This window comes from Colossoma macropomum, unplaced genomic scaffold (assembly GCF_904425465.1).
Source record: "Colossoma macropomum unplaced genomic scaffold, Colossoma_macropomum, whole genome shotgun sequence".
Lineage (NCBI taxonomy): Eukaryota > Metazoa > Chordata > Actinopteri > Characiformes > Serrasalmidae > Colossoma > Colossoma macropomum.
Genome location: NW_023494790.1, coordinates 17,559,302 through 17,573,245, shown reverse-complemented (window position 1 = coordinate 17,573,245; position 13,944 = coordinate 17,559,302). Strand labels below are relative to the sequence as shown.

At 41.3% G+C, this 13,944-nt stretch overlaps 1 protein-coding gene across 1 annotated transcript in view; it reads right to left on the bottom strand.

Annotated features, from left to right (window-relative positions):
- Positions 1-13,944, bottom strand: part of LOC118809256 (inactive ubiquitin carboxyl-terminal hydrolase 54-like) — a 131,595-nt gene that overhangs the window by 60,689 nt on the left and 56,962 nt on the right. The window contains exon 3 of the mRNA XM_036572394.1: positions 1,938-2,030. Within this exon, the coding sequence (XP_036428287.1) occupies positions 1,938-2,030 (93 nt within the window). The remainder of the gene's footprint in view (positions 1-1,937; positions 2,031-13,944) is intronic.

Here is a 13,944-nt window from a genome sequence, read left to right as displayed (position 1 = left end):
GTTGTTATTTTCAGGAACAAACGTCCAACTAAGACGACAAGAAGAAGGCCTTTTAACACAAAGCCAGAGCCAAAATTAGAATCACTCAAAGAAATATGTCAGCTTTTAGACTTCTGCCAGCTAGGAAAGGCCCATAAATAGCACTTCTGCATTTAGCCTGGAGACAACAGAACCACAGGACTTTGTGTGAGACAAAGATTTTTACATGTCATTCAAAAAAGACATAAAATGTCCCCCACCCCCCTCACTCCCTGCTTTCTTCAGCTACTGCGAGACATGAAAATGATTTTCTCAACAGATGCAGAGAGGAGGAGAGGGGCACATGGGAAAGAGAAGGAGAAAGAGAGAGATAATGATGGTGTTGAGGGTGATGCTGGTGGTGGTGGTGATGAACTAATTTCCATTCTGGGGCAATGAGGCACTCACTCAGCTTCCCCCCTCACCCCCACCCTGCTGGAACACCAGTGGAAATACCAGGAGAGTTCATTTCTCCATCCTGTAGTCATCGCCCTGCTGAGGCAGGGACACTGTCTTGACTGAGCCAAATTTTGTCTTTTGATTTTTAAATATTAAACAGGCCTAAAACAAAGTGTCCACAACCTACAAACTACAGCACTTTACAAATGGTAAAATCAGTCCAATGGTAATGAGAAATACAAACAGTGGATAAAAGAATGCTTTGCTTTCATGCACTGGACACCACTGACGCTTTCAAAAAGCCTCAGTTTAGGCGAAAACCCTTTAACTTGTCTCTTGGTCATTTCAAAGAACTGACTTTCAAAAAGAGTTTTTTTTTTTGTTTAGTTTTTTTTAATTACCTTGTAGCTTATATTGTAGTTCATATTTGTTTAATTCAAAAGCATACAGTACTGAGCAACTGGCAGAGACCACCTTTCATTTATTTAATTTTAAAACCGCTATTGAGATTTTAGGGTTAATTATTTATTTTGCACTTTCAGAAAAAAAGCAAGAAAACATATATTAGCAGGTTTACACAGAAGTCGTCTCAACTATTTTAAATATTTTTTTATTGGGTCAGCCCTTTGCCTTAATCACAGCTTCCACTTTTTCAAAGAGTTTTTTTTTTTCCCAAAGAAATCTGCAGGGATATTTTTCCATGCTCCTTGTAAACACCCCCAAAGTTCAGACTCAGAAGTTTGTTTGTAAATTTTCTGCTTCTCATGATCCTAAACACATTCAGTGATGTTGAGGTCTGGACTCTGGGGTGGTCAGTCCATTGTTCTGAGAACACCAGCAGCTTCTTTGTTTGATTTGAAAATTTTATTATTTTTTTTCTATTTCCTTTTCCCAGTATTGTCTTCTTGACCGGTACACATTCTTTCAAACTCATAGTGTTGAGTTGTATTCTCAGAGTGGAAGGATGGACAGAAACCCCTGTGGATTTTTCTAAATCTAAAGCAAAAAAGAAGTGTTTATCTGATGGTGAAAGTTTTGGTGGTATATTATACTTCATCTCTTTATATATATATATATATATATATATATATATATATATATAGATATATATATATATAATATTAATAACTTGTGAAAATGGCTGTTTAAACTGGAAAGTAAATAAAAGAAGAGTGGTCTCTGACTTTTGCACAGTACTGTAAATAAAAAGCAAAAAAAAAAGCATCTTTAAGCATGAAAATCAAGATTAGTAAAGTACCAATATGAAAACTCTTGCCCTACACCAGAACTGTTTAAAAAAAGTGAAAGTGAAAAATATATATTTTTCATTTGCCGGTTTAGCAATTCTGCAAAAAATGGCAAATAAAAAATATAATTTTCATTTTCTGTCCAAGCAGGTCCTGAATTCTGGTTTAGGGCAAGAGTTTTCATTTTGGTGCATCACTAATTTTGATCCACTTCACTCTCTGTGCCCCATTTCCCCTGATTCAAGACTTCAGAAGTGTTGGAGCTGCTCTTACCTTCAGAGCACAGAAGATGCACGAGTCCTCCATGCACTTGTGTGTGGTCAGTTGCCGGAAGCTTCTGCGGAAGATGTCAAGATGCCAAAGTACCTGTGGGATAAAAAAAGAGTGATAAAAAGTCAGCATTTCAAAGTTTCCTCTTCACTGAAGTAAAAATGTGTTAAACCCATCTTTTGTTCTCCTGGCACATCTGTAGAGCTTCACAAAGTGACAAAAGAAGTGGAATTTGAGTATTAGAGCCAAACACGAAAAACAGACCCATCCTAAGACTTTTCCCATGGAAAGGGCAGTGCGCTGCCCGCTGCCAGCACAATCTGCCTCCAGAATCTTCCCCAAAGCCTCCTCCTGAGCCAAAGCACGCTAGTACACAACTGCTTTAACTTCAGCATCTCCTTCACACGCACTCACCCCCCGCAGATGTGCACATTACACCGTACAGTCCAGTGGTTCTCTGGCCCTGTCCTGCACTCGCTCCCTCCGGCCAAAATTCCCGCAGTCCTCCAATCCCCCTCAATCAATGTGAGCCAGTGCTGGCAGCCTGTGCCCACTGATCGCTTGCCAGGTGCCCACTCCACTTAATCCGTCCAGCAGAGCAGGAATCCAGTGCTTTTCTGTAGCTGCACCGCTAAAAGCAAGGGGTCCAAGCACCGCTCATGATAGAAAAGGAAAGAGCAAACGAAGGACAGGGAAAAGGTTAACGTACGGAGCCGCAGACCCGCAGAGAGAAAGAAAGGGAGAAGTGAGCACTCAAAGAGAGGGAGAGCAAGTGAGAGAGAGAGCTGTAATCACAAGAGAGCCAGCACAGAGAGCGAGAGAGAGACAAAAGGGAAGGGGGGGTGGGGGGGCGGGTAGAGTAAGATTGTTGCAGTGATGTTAAACTAAAAAGTGCTGATACTGAAAGCACCATAACAGCATGCAAGCAAGAGAGACATGCATGTGTGTGTGTGTGTGTGCATGTGTGTGTGCGTTCTCCAATGCTTGAGAGTGTGTTTTCACCGGCTTCTCTGGCCTGTCACTTAGATTAATTCACACTCGTCCTACACATGGAGATGGAGGGAGGAAAGAGGGCAAAAGCTGCATGATTACACCAGACTTTACAGCCAGACTGCACCTTCACCCGGAATCAACCATCTGGACCTGAAGCAGCACACCCTGCGGTCTGCACACCACAGAAGCACACTTACAAACATCCATTATTTCCACCCTCTCCCTGCTTTCACCCACCAACAAAGAAACTAGGAAAGCAGTGATATGGAGTTTATTGGCCAATACCCATGCCCATGTCAAAACAAAACACTATAATCCATGTGAAGTGCAAAGAGAAATATGGCAAAGAGAATTTGCCATATTTGCCAGATAGCCATGATAGATGGCATGAATAAGCACCATTTTATATTTCACATATCATTCTTATCTAGGGCCGTTCACTAAAAATGTAACATCAAAAGTCTTTTCCAGTTTGTCTCTCTGGGTCTCCCCTCATCAACGTGATACCAGTCTATGTCAGCGTAACAGAATTGGCAGTTAGAGCTCTCCTCCAAGCGTATTGAGCTGTCCAATGCTTTAGCTGCAGTTTAAAAAGATGCAGTAGCTGGCTTCACATGTCTAGGAGGAAGCATGTGCTAGCCTTCACCCTCCCAGCTTGTTAGCATAATGTGACTGGGGGAGACCTAGACTGTTTCTCAATATACGTTACTGTGTGTTCTTGCTTGATGTCATCTTTCACTGTCCAAGCAGAACAGTTAAAGTACCCAGATGTGTTCTCCATCTTTCAAGTTCATCATCAATTTATTGGCCCGGATGCAGACATGAAATGATTTCACTGTGAAACCTACCGTGTGTAGTGGTTACAAACAGTGAATACGTTTATCTTTTTAGACCTGAGGACTTTGCAGCTAAGCTAATCAGACAAAATGCTTTTGAAACCTCCACGACCTGGCCAAGTGCCAGGTAAAACTCCCGAAACAGATCAGTCCAAATGCGAACACTGACGTAGAGGGAATGAAAATGTATTCCCACTTAGAGTTACCTGTCGTGCTACCCCAACTTGGCTGAAGTTGGCTTCCTATTCGCCAGCTTCTTATTCAGATTTTCTGTTCCAGCTTAGATGATGCCAGAATGTACCTGAAGCACCATTCAAAGTGGAATGGAAAATGTGAATAAGAAGCTGACAAATAAGATGCTAACTTCGCTTTATAAATAGAAGCAGCTAGCTGCCAAAACAACCATTAAACTGTTACCTAACACACAACTTGTTCACATGATAGAAATGTTTTTTTTATTAAGGACAGTTGAGAAGCAGAACTCAGTTAATGCTAGATAATGTCCTCAATTTAATGACACAGAGGAGAGAGAACAAAACTGACCGAGGCACATTGACAAGATAGTAGTTAAGAACAAAGGAAGTAACCTTTCTCTCTCTCTCTCTCTCTCTCTCCCACTTGTTATTATAGATCGTTCCATACAAATTGTAACTTTTTTAAATAAACGTTTCAATAAACTTTTTACAAATATTGTCATTGACTTTTTTTTCCATGGACAAATGATTTTGGCCTTCAGTCAAGTAAAATGTGGATTTACTTATCTCTATGATAAGTCTCTGAAAAAGCTTAATGTTAAGCCTTGATCAGGTTAGCTTAGTTATACTTATAGCTTTCTGCAAACAGTTTGTTCATTGAACATAATGTGCAGAACGTTTGTGCAACGCTTCTGTTGTCACCAGTCATGAGTCAGAAATGTGAGAAATATAGCAGCTTGCAGCAAATGGCAAAAAATAGATTTGAGGCTTTGAGCATGAGTTATCTTCATCATCAATTACATGACACTAATTGCACTTTGTGCACGCATAATCACTGTACTAGTACCACACTGATAACATAGGAGCACTTTGCAAGCAGCAGCAGTGCAGTTAAGAAGCAGCATGGTTACTGCTTCTGATCTAAAGTGCACTTTTCTGCTCTCAAAAAAATAGTGCATGTTGCATGTTGATCATTGCAGCTTTAGTGACTATACATGCATCAGTGCACACATGAGCTTAAATATAGGGCACTAAATTATCGGCTCTATGGTACCGTTATAAGCAAACAGTCCAATACTGTAATTAATAATATTTTTTTCTTCACAATTGTGTGCAAATACAACTACTCGAGCAGCATTCTTGCTTAGCCACGCATCTCCCGAAACAGATCAGCAGTGTTCATACAACAGATACTGCAGAAAAGTTGCAGTGTCACGGTTTATCTGAAAAGCGACGCCATCTGCTAACTCTGTTCTGAGGCCAGACAGGAGTGCTGCTTGTCACTGCCTGCCTTTGTGGACACTTGTTTCTTTGAAAGCTGGAGGTTGTGCAAGCTCCCCGCTGTGCTTCCCTGGGTGGAGATGCCAGGGCGCTAGTGCATAGCAAATTAAAATTCATAAGCACTTTGATCACTTGTATGATGACATTACCCTATAGCAGCCTGCAATGCTAACTCAGGCATTCACGCACAACATGGCACCCAAAACTTTATGACACGGCATGTCAACCTGCGTCCCTGACCCATAACAGAAAAAACTACTGAAAAAAATCTGTATCTGTGCAAAGTAACAGAATGTCAACTTTAGTTTACAGCATCATAAAGCACAATAGCAAGTCTGAGATTACTTAACAAGTCAACACAGTTTAAGGCACAGTTTGTGCGTTAATTTAGACATGCAGTTTTTGTGATGCTATCCTGGTGGGTTATGAGCTTCAACAAATTTTTAACTACATTGTAGCTCCATACTAAAGATGCAAACTCTAAACACCCAGGATGTCTTGGCTAATCGACCATATTTGGAATAAGAAGAAAATTCTAATTTCTTCATCTAGTTGTATGTGATTGCCATGAATTTTAACTATGGATCCACGATGATCAGAATCATATCGCTATCGGCAGATACTTGCTTTAAAAAAGAAGATACATACATAAACACACGTGGTGGAACATCTCACAACTGATTAGGTTAATCAGGTTAAACAGGTCAGTATCACGATTGGGTATAAAAAGAGCATTCTGGGCGGGCTCCTGAGTGGCGCAACCGTCTAAGCATTTGCCCTATCATCAGGAGATCACAAGTTCGATCCATGGTGATGTTACAGCCATCCGTGGCCGGGAGTCCAAGAGAGCACAATGGCCTCGCTCTCTCTGGGTGGGTAGGATGTTGGTGTGAGCAGCAGCTCAAAAAGATGAGGTAGCTGGCTTAACAGGTCTCGGAGGAAGCCTGTGTTAGCCTTCACCCTCCCAGCGTTGGTAGTATCATGTGACTGAGGCAGTCCTAACTAGTGGGTAGAACTGGAGACGACTAAATTGGGGAGACAATCGGGGGAAAAAAATTGTTAAAAAAAAAGCATTCCAGAGAGGCTGAGTTTTACAGCAGTAAAGATGGGGAGGGGTTCACCACTCTGTGAAAGACTGTGCAGGCAAATCGTGCAATGATTCAAGAATAATGTTTTTCAACGTAAAATAGCAAAGAACTTGGATTTCATCAACAACAGTACATAACATAATTTAAAGATTCAGAGAATCCAGAAAATGTATGTATACAAGGTTAAAAAAACAATATTGGATGGCCATGATCTTCTGACCTTCAGGTGGCACTGTATTTAAAACAGATTCGATTCTGTAGTGGAAATCACTGCATGAGCTTAGGAACACTTCAGAAAACCATTGTCTGTGAATGCAGTTTGCCACTGCATCCACAAATAGAAGTTAAAACTATGGTAAAAACCATAAATAAACAGCATCCATAAACGCCACTGCCTTCTCTGGGCTCGAGCTCATTTAGGATGGATCGAGGCGAAGTGAAAGGTGTCCTGTGGTACAACAAATCAAAATTTAAAATTCTTTTTGGAAATCATGGATCAATGACTGAGTCCTTTGGGCTAAAGAGGAGAGAAACCATGCAGCTTGTTATCAGCACATAGTTCAAAAGCCAGCATCCATGATGGTATGGGGTGCTTAACGCACATGGCATGTGTGACACATTTGTTAAGGCTCCATTAATATTGAATGATATTCAGGTTTTGGAGCAACACAGTCTGCCTTCCAGATGATGTCTTTTTCAGCTTATTTCAGAAAGACAATGCCAAACCACATTCTGCACAAATTACAACAGCATGGCTCCACGGTAAAACAGTCTGGGTTCTAAACTGGCCTGCCTGGAGTCCAGACCTGTCATCCATTGAAAACATTTGGTGCATTATGAAATGAAAAATATGACAAAGGAGACCCGAACTGATGACAGCTGAAATCCTATATGAGGTAAGAACAGGAAAACATTTCACTTTCAACACTACAAGAATTGGTCTCCTTAGTTCCCAAACACTTACAGAGTGTTGTTAAAAGAAGATGTGATGAAACACAGTGGTAAACATACTCCTGCCCCAACTTTTTTGAAACATGTTGCTTGTATCAAATTCAAAATGGGCATATATTTTTCAAGAAACAATAACATTTCTCATCTCTCATATATATATATATATATATATATATATATATATATCAAATGTAGCCACTGCAATCAAATTTACTAATAACTGCATGCCATTTATTATTTAGACTCTTGAGAAATGTTTTAAAATCAGTATTTAATTTATGACAAATAACTTGTTGACACAGAAAATACATTGTTTAGAATATAACGAGTCCTCACTGGCATCCAACTTGACTGTTGTTCACTCTGTTAGCTCATCCAACACAAAAACCTACATATATATATCAGTTCTGTTAACTAAAAAGGTCTACAGTGCTACGCCAAAATCTGTTTTTTTCCTTGATGAACTCTTACAGATACTCAAATTTCAAAATTAGTCAGAATGCATATCCCTACTCAAGACTGCTATTTTTTCAATATGTACTTAATTTGTAACATTATTATCAGCTAGATTGCACTATCCATGACCTTCTAAACTAATAGGAAAGTTTGATGACTCTGCCCAATAAGTTCAGAAAAACTAAAGTGCAAAAGTAAACTATGATTTGTATTCACAGACAAAATAGCTGTGAAAGCTTCATCTTATTTAGAGGGGAAAAGGACACGTTTCACAACTGATACACAAAGCAGCTGCATCAGTTAAGAGGAACAAAGAACACCAAAACCCATCTGATTGGGCTAAATAAAGGGAGAGGATTATGTAATGACTCTTGCTCTCTCTTTTGCACTCTTCTTATCGCTTTATCTCTCTGTCATGATGAAATCATCAGCCGGGCCCTGGAGTCAGATTACAGTCGCAGACTGGCCATTGTCAAAACTGTCTGCAAAAAGCATTACATCTCTACCTTAATCTCATATTGAGCGTCACACTCCCTCATATTCACCCAGAGACACACACACGCAAACACAAAAACCCAAAGCGCTGCCAGGGCTTTGCGTTCTCCGCTCTCAGCGATTCTTCACTGAAGCCCTGGCGGCAGCATTAGCAGACTTGCCGACTCTCGCAGCAGATTTGCTGTTATGTCTACAAATTCTCTGCAGTTCTTCTGCTTTGGCCGGCTTTACGCTCCATGTTTCTTCTAAAAACTTGTGACCGGCCTGCCCTTGTGTTCTTCTCTGCCATGAATGCAGGAGAGGAGGGCCATGTTGCGGAGAAACAGGAGAAAGATGAAGAACAAGAAGAGGTCAAAGCCAAGGGCACTAAAAAGCACTGCAAAACACAAAGGCACAGGCTGGAAAAGGCACAAAAATGATGATGTAAGTTGCAGGGCTAATGCGGCATGAAGATGAGGGCAGGTTTAAGGCAGATTAAGCATGGACCCTGTCCCAGTCCACTATTAAAATGGACCCATACCAACCTCGCCTCTGGACTCCATCCACACATGAAAATACACACACATGTGATTCCACTGCCATTAAAGGAAAACTTCAAAGGAACAACGCTGAACTGACGAGACCTGGCTGAACGAGCAGAGCTGAGCGAGGCTGAGATTTAGGAAAGAAGAGAGAAAGAGGAGGGGAGGGGAGGTGGAAGATGAGGCGGATGACAGATTGCACACTGCTGCTGGCGTCTGCGCTTTTCTCTCACCCTCTTTATTTTATTTATTTGTGATGAATCTGCTCCCTGCTGAACAATGAACTGAGCGAGTAGCAGTTATGTGCAGCAGTTGGCACAGTGGGCATGAAGAGGGCGCAAAGAAAGTAGGAGATGGGGGAGAGAAAGAGGAGCGGTGGGGGCATACTGCTCAAACCGGGTTCAGTCAGGTTCGGACATCATTTCCAATATATGCGTCGGGCTCAGGTCAGGTTTAAATTTCACATTCATTCATTTTCAACAGATTTTACCCTGCATACAGCTTTTAATCTGGTAAGCTGAAGGCGCTCACTCCTATTGTTAAAAGAATTTAGCACTGAGGTACACAAGACCCAGAAATAAGGCATAGAAAAATTTTCCAGCAAATTGAAGAGAGTACCGTTTAGTGCAGCCAAAATGACGTCTATATTAAGTTTGTTTAGCCTAAAACATTTTTATTATATGTTCAGTATGTTACAAGTAATATGTTCTAAAGAAAAAGAGTGTGAGAACAATGCATTACAGAAAGTTTATCCAGACTAAAAAAACAGCTGGGATGTTGTTTTAAAACATTACACGATGAATAGATGTGTTAAAGGAGAACTTAAACTTAATTTTGGAAAGGAGAGCTGATTATTTGATTAAATCACATTCCTTCGCATATTTTTTTTTCAGTTAATTTATTTTTTATTTTATTTATTTATTTTTTTTGCTACATGATCAAATAATTATCACTACTTAGCGCTCTCATGAGAAATATCACATTTGGGCCAGATTTTTGATGATGGTTTCAGGCAGAATCTTCATGGGTTTAGGTCAGTTTTGGATTCGAAACCTGATGATGTGGGTCGGGTCAGATTTGGACACAACTTGTCAGGCTCAGGTAGGGTTCATACTCATAACTTCAATTCAGTTCAGTTCAGTTCAACTCAATTAAAAATTTATTTGTAAAGTGTTTTTTTACAACTGCTGTTGTTACAAAGGAGCTTTACAGAATTCTGGGTCCAAGCCCCAAATTTGCAAGCCTCGGGCAACAGTGGCAACGGAAAACTCCCGTGAGAGCAAGAGGAAGCCAGAGACAGAGATATTAGAAAGTTATGAAGGAGGAGGAGACAGTTCTAAATAAATGTGAAACCTCATAATGCTCAAAATAGCTTCTGTTTGAGGGAAAAGTCCCACTCTTCAGTAAAAGAGCCAATCGGCTTGCTGATAAAGCCTGAAGTGGGAAAAGCCCATAACTGTTGTGGAGATGTGTGCACGCACAGTAACGAGTGCATGCCGAAAAACACAGAAAAAGATAGGAGCCTGGTCTATGACTGGAAATAGCTGCCGAGCCTAATCAAAGGGCAGAAATGTTCAGATCACCAAAAAATAACAGAGGTTATCTAAAAAAGAATGAAAATTAAAGTTAAATCCATGACCCATAAGGAGGTCATGCATGGTAATGTGAAGTGATTTGAGTTCTGGGTTTCAGGCCTGATTAAAGCTTTAGTCAATGCAGTGTGGCACGATGCTGACACACACACAATGAGCACACACATCACATATGACATAATGCATGCACACACACGTTTACAAACACATACACTTCTACAGTATGAAGCAGAGAGTGAGTCAGTGCAGTGTTGCAGTATGAGGCTGTAGAGCTCTGCAATAGTGAGTTATATCCTCAGCTAAGAAGCCTACGCAGTGCCGTCTGATGCCGAGGAGTGTGTTGGGACAACATGACTAGGAAAGGGGCTGCATTAACAGCCTGTGACCTCTGTGTGTGTGTGTGTGTGTGTGTGTGTGTGAATCCCGCGTGGGCAGGCTGGGATGACTCAGAGTGACAGACGCACCATCTTCTTGTGCGTCAGTGACCAATCGATCATCAGTAGCTCCTCAGGGGAAGGTGAGTATGCAACACTGCACACACTGAAAGCATTCTGCACCAGAGCCAAACCTACAGTCTCAGACACCACCACTGTGGTTACATACTCATTGTAGCCATATCTCAAAGCCAAGGAAGGCTGCGTTTCTCAGCTGCAAACGTCACTGAAGTCTGTCTCGTGTTGCAAAATCCTTCAAATGCGCCTAAAAATGAATTTCTAAGAAATGAACCCATTCAAATCTCAGGCTTATTACATACTTAGGGTTATTATTCTATAACTACAGGGACTTCAATGCAAACTGGCTGAGCTATTCTTAGGTTATAAATGTGTGTAATGAAACTTTGGGTCCGCAGTGGGCCCTGGCCATTTAAGGGGTTAAAGGACTAAGACCTTTAGTCACCCACAATCCTTCACGTGCAAGCAAAATAACAGCGGTGAATGGTGAGATGCAACACCAGAGTTTATCGTGAAACATAATGGAGAGTAACATTTAATTTAATATTCTTAAATGCGTCACATTGCTCATGTCAGTAAGCCATGATGTGTCAATATAGCCTCCTTATGACATCTCAAATGTGTGTGAGTGAGCACTGAAGAGGAGCCAACATATAACAGTGCAAGGTCTCTTCTACCTCAGCTGTAGTCTTCATAGCTATGAGACACATATTGTATGACTCATCACATCACATTACTACCCCATGTTTATGCATTAAAGCAAAAGTTCAGTGCTATATGTAAATTGCCTGTACCCCAAATGTAGTCAATTGACTAAGACATGTTTGTTTTTGTCCAAAGTTTGCTTCTTTGGTTTTGAAATGGAGCTGCAACGCTAACAAAAATTGAACAAAAATTAATTTTGTAGGTAGCTAAAAACAGCAGCTCACTTTAAACCTAAAGTTTGTGAACGATGTGAAGCATGAAAAATTGCTGGTAAAATTGTCCCAATAGCGTCCCAAGTTTGAAATCACTGACTGGCTTGACCCTGCGAGCTTCACTTGGTTCAGCCCAGATAGCAGAAATTAAGCCTTAGTTTAGCAAGGTAGCAGTAAAAAATACTGAAAGTGACTTGGAAATTTTACACAGCATAGTAACAAAGTATGACCAGGTGCATAAGTTTGTGTATTGCAATTAAATCTCTTTTCAGAAGGTTTTATTGTTCGTTACATTCCCCGCCCACCAGCTGAAATGGAGGTTTTGATTGTTTCTGCCACTGAGCTTGACTGTGTGTGCCGATAGGTCAGCGGTGCGGGCAGTTTATGGAGAGTGGAGATTTTCTTCGGTGCAAGCGATCTGAACATGATGCTAATTTGTGAGGTCTAACTTCTCATTACTTTTAACCAAATAAGCCTCATAGCTCCAGAACAAAACTAAAGAAACAAACTTTGGACACTTCACCATGTCTTGGCAGATCAACTTATTTTGCCATAATCACTTTTAGAAAAACAAAATGTGCAACTAATGAAACAGTACATTCTTGCTGCAATACAATTAGACTGCAGCGCAGCACTTTCCCTACTGTTTTTTACAGTGTAATTTGTGTGAAAACGACCAGTTAGTCAGCCAGTGCAAAAATCAATCAGTGAATTAACTTAGAAAGTCCCAGAGTTCCAGAAATTTGCCCAGCTCGGTCATGTATCTCTATCTGCTGGAAGGAAGCAGTCACGAAGGCAGCATGTGTCACTCATCGTTAATGGCTGTAGCTGGCCAGCTTCCAGGCTGGAGTAAGTGATGCTTCAGCACTGGAGCAGAAGACTAATGGAGGCCTAAGAAATGGGCCAGGACAAGGAATAGGGAGTGAGAGAGAGAGCGAGAGAGAGAGAGAGGGAGAGAGAGATGAAGAGGGCAGTCCTCCTAGCCCTCCGTGCAGGAGCGTCTCTGAACGTCTGTTTCTCGAGCTCTCTGCCTGGTCACGCTTTCACTCCTCTAACACTCGCTCTTCCCTCAGCCCTGGGGGTAGTAATTAATATGACAGACATTGTATTGAGTCTTTGTGCATGCGTGATTCATTTTGTGGGAGTTGCGTGAGAAGCAGTTCTAATTAAACCCCATTTTTTTTTATTCGGTAAAGTCGAGCGCTTCACTTTCAGCTATTGTTTTCTCCTCGGGTCTCTCTTTAGCTCCACTGCAGCAATGAGCCATGGACCGTGTTTCAAAGGATCCCCCCAAAAAAGATGATTTTGGTCAAAATAGAGAGACTCCTGTTAGATGTCAAATTTAGAGAAGCATATGAGAAGAGTGGTTTAATAATGAAAGGTATTTCTAAAATATGTATTGGAACTGATGAGGAATAACCTAGGCATTACAATCCCATTAGAACTGCTTAGCCAAACTTTGTGACTGATAGCTCGTGACCTAGTTTACTTCACTGGAAAAGGCCGATCAGTAGAGACATGATGGGTGTGGGCAGCGCTGTGCCTTCCTCTCTCTCTCTCTCTCTCTCTCTCTCTCTCTCTCTCTCTCTTTCAAAGAAGAAAAGAGTACCTGAGAATAACTCTCACTTCATCTCTATATCTAAGGGAGTGAGAAGGATACACTATCACAAAATCATGAAAGCAGCGAGCTAAGCATTTCAGCACACACAGGGTTCCGGCAGTTTTGATCACGTAGGCAAGGACAAACCAATGGACCCTGGACAGTTCTTCTCTTTTCCTCTTGCTCTCTTTCATCTTATCTTCCTCTAATCCCTCTATCGTGCTCGTCCTTGTTTTGTCCCATTTTGGGCCTTGTAGCTGTTTTTGTGCCTTTGTTGTGCTGGTTCTTTCCTCTTGGACAGCTGTATAAGACATCGGACCCTATCACTCTCTCCCATCACCGAGAAGGGTACACATATCTCTCCTGATGACAGTGCTTTTCAATTTTAATAAATCTTTCCAATATGATGAGACAGATATTTCACCATAGTGACAGCAGTACACCCTCACCCTGGTCCGTGCAGAGGGGTCTCACCGTGCCTTTAACTACCAAGCCAGGACCACCATGCAGGTCTTACGGGCATGCAGGGGATTATGGGTAATCCAGAAGGACCAGTGGACTCTATGTTCTGGGTCAGTTCACAGCTGTGTGTGTGTATGTCTGTGTGACAGGTGTGTGTGCTGGGGGTGACAGG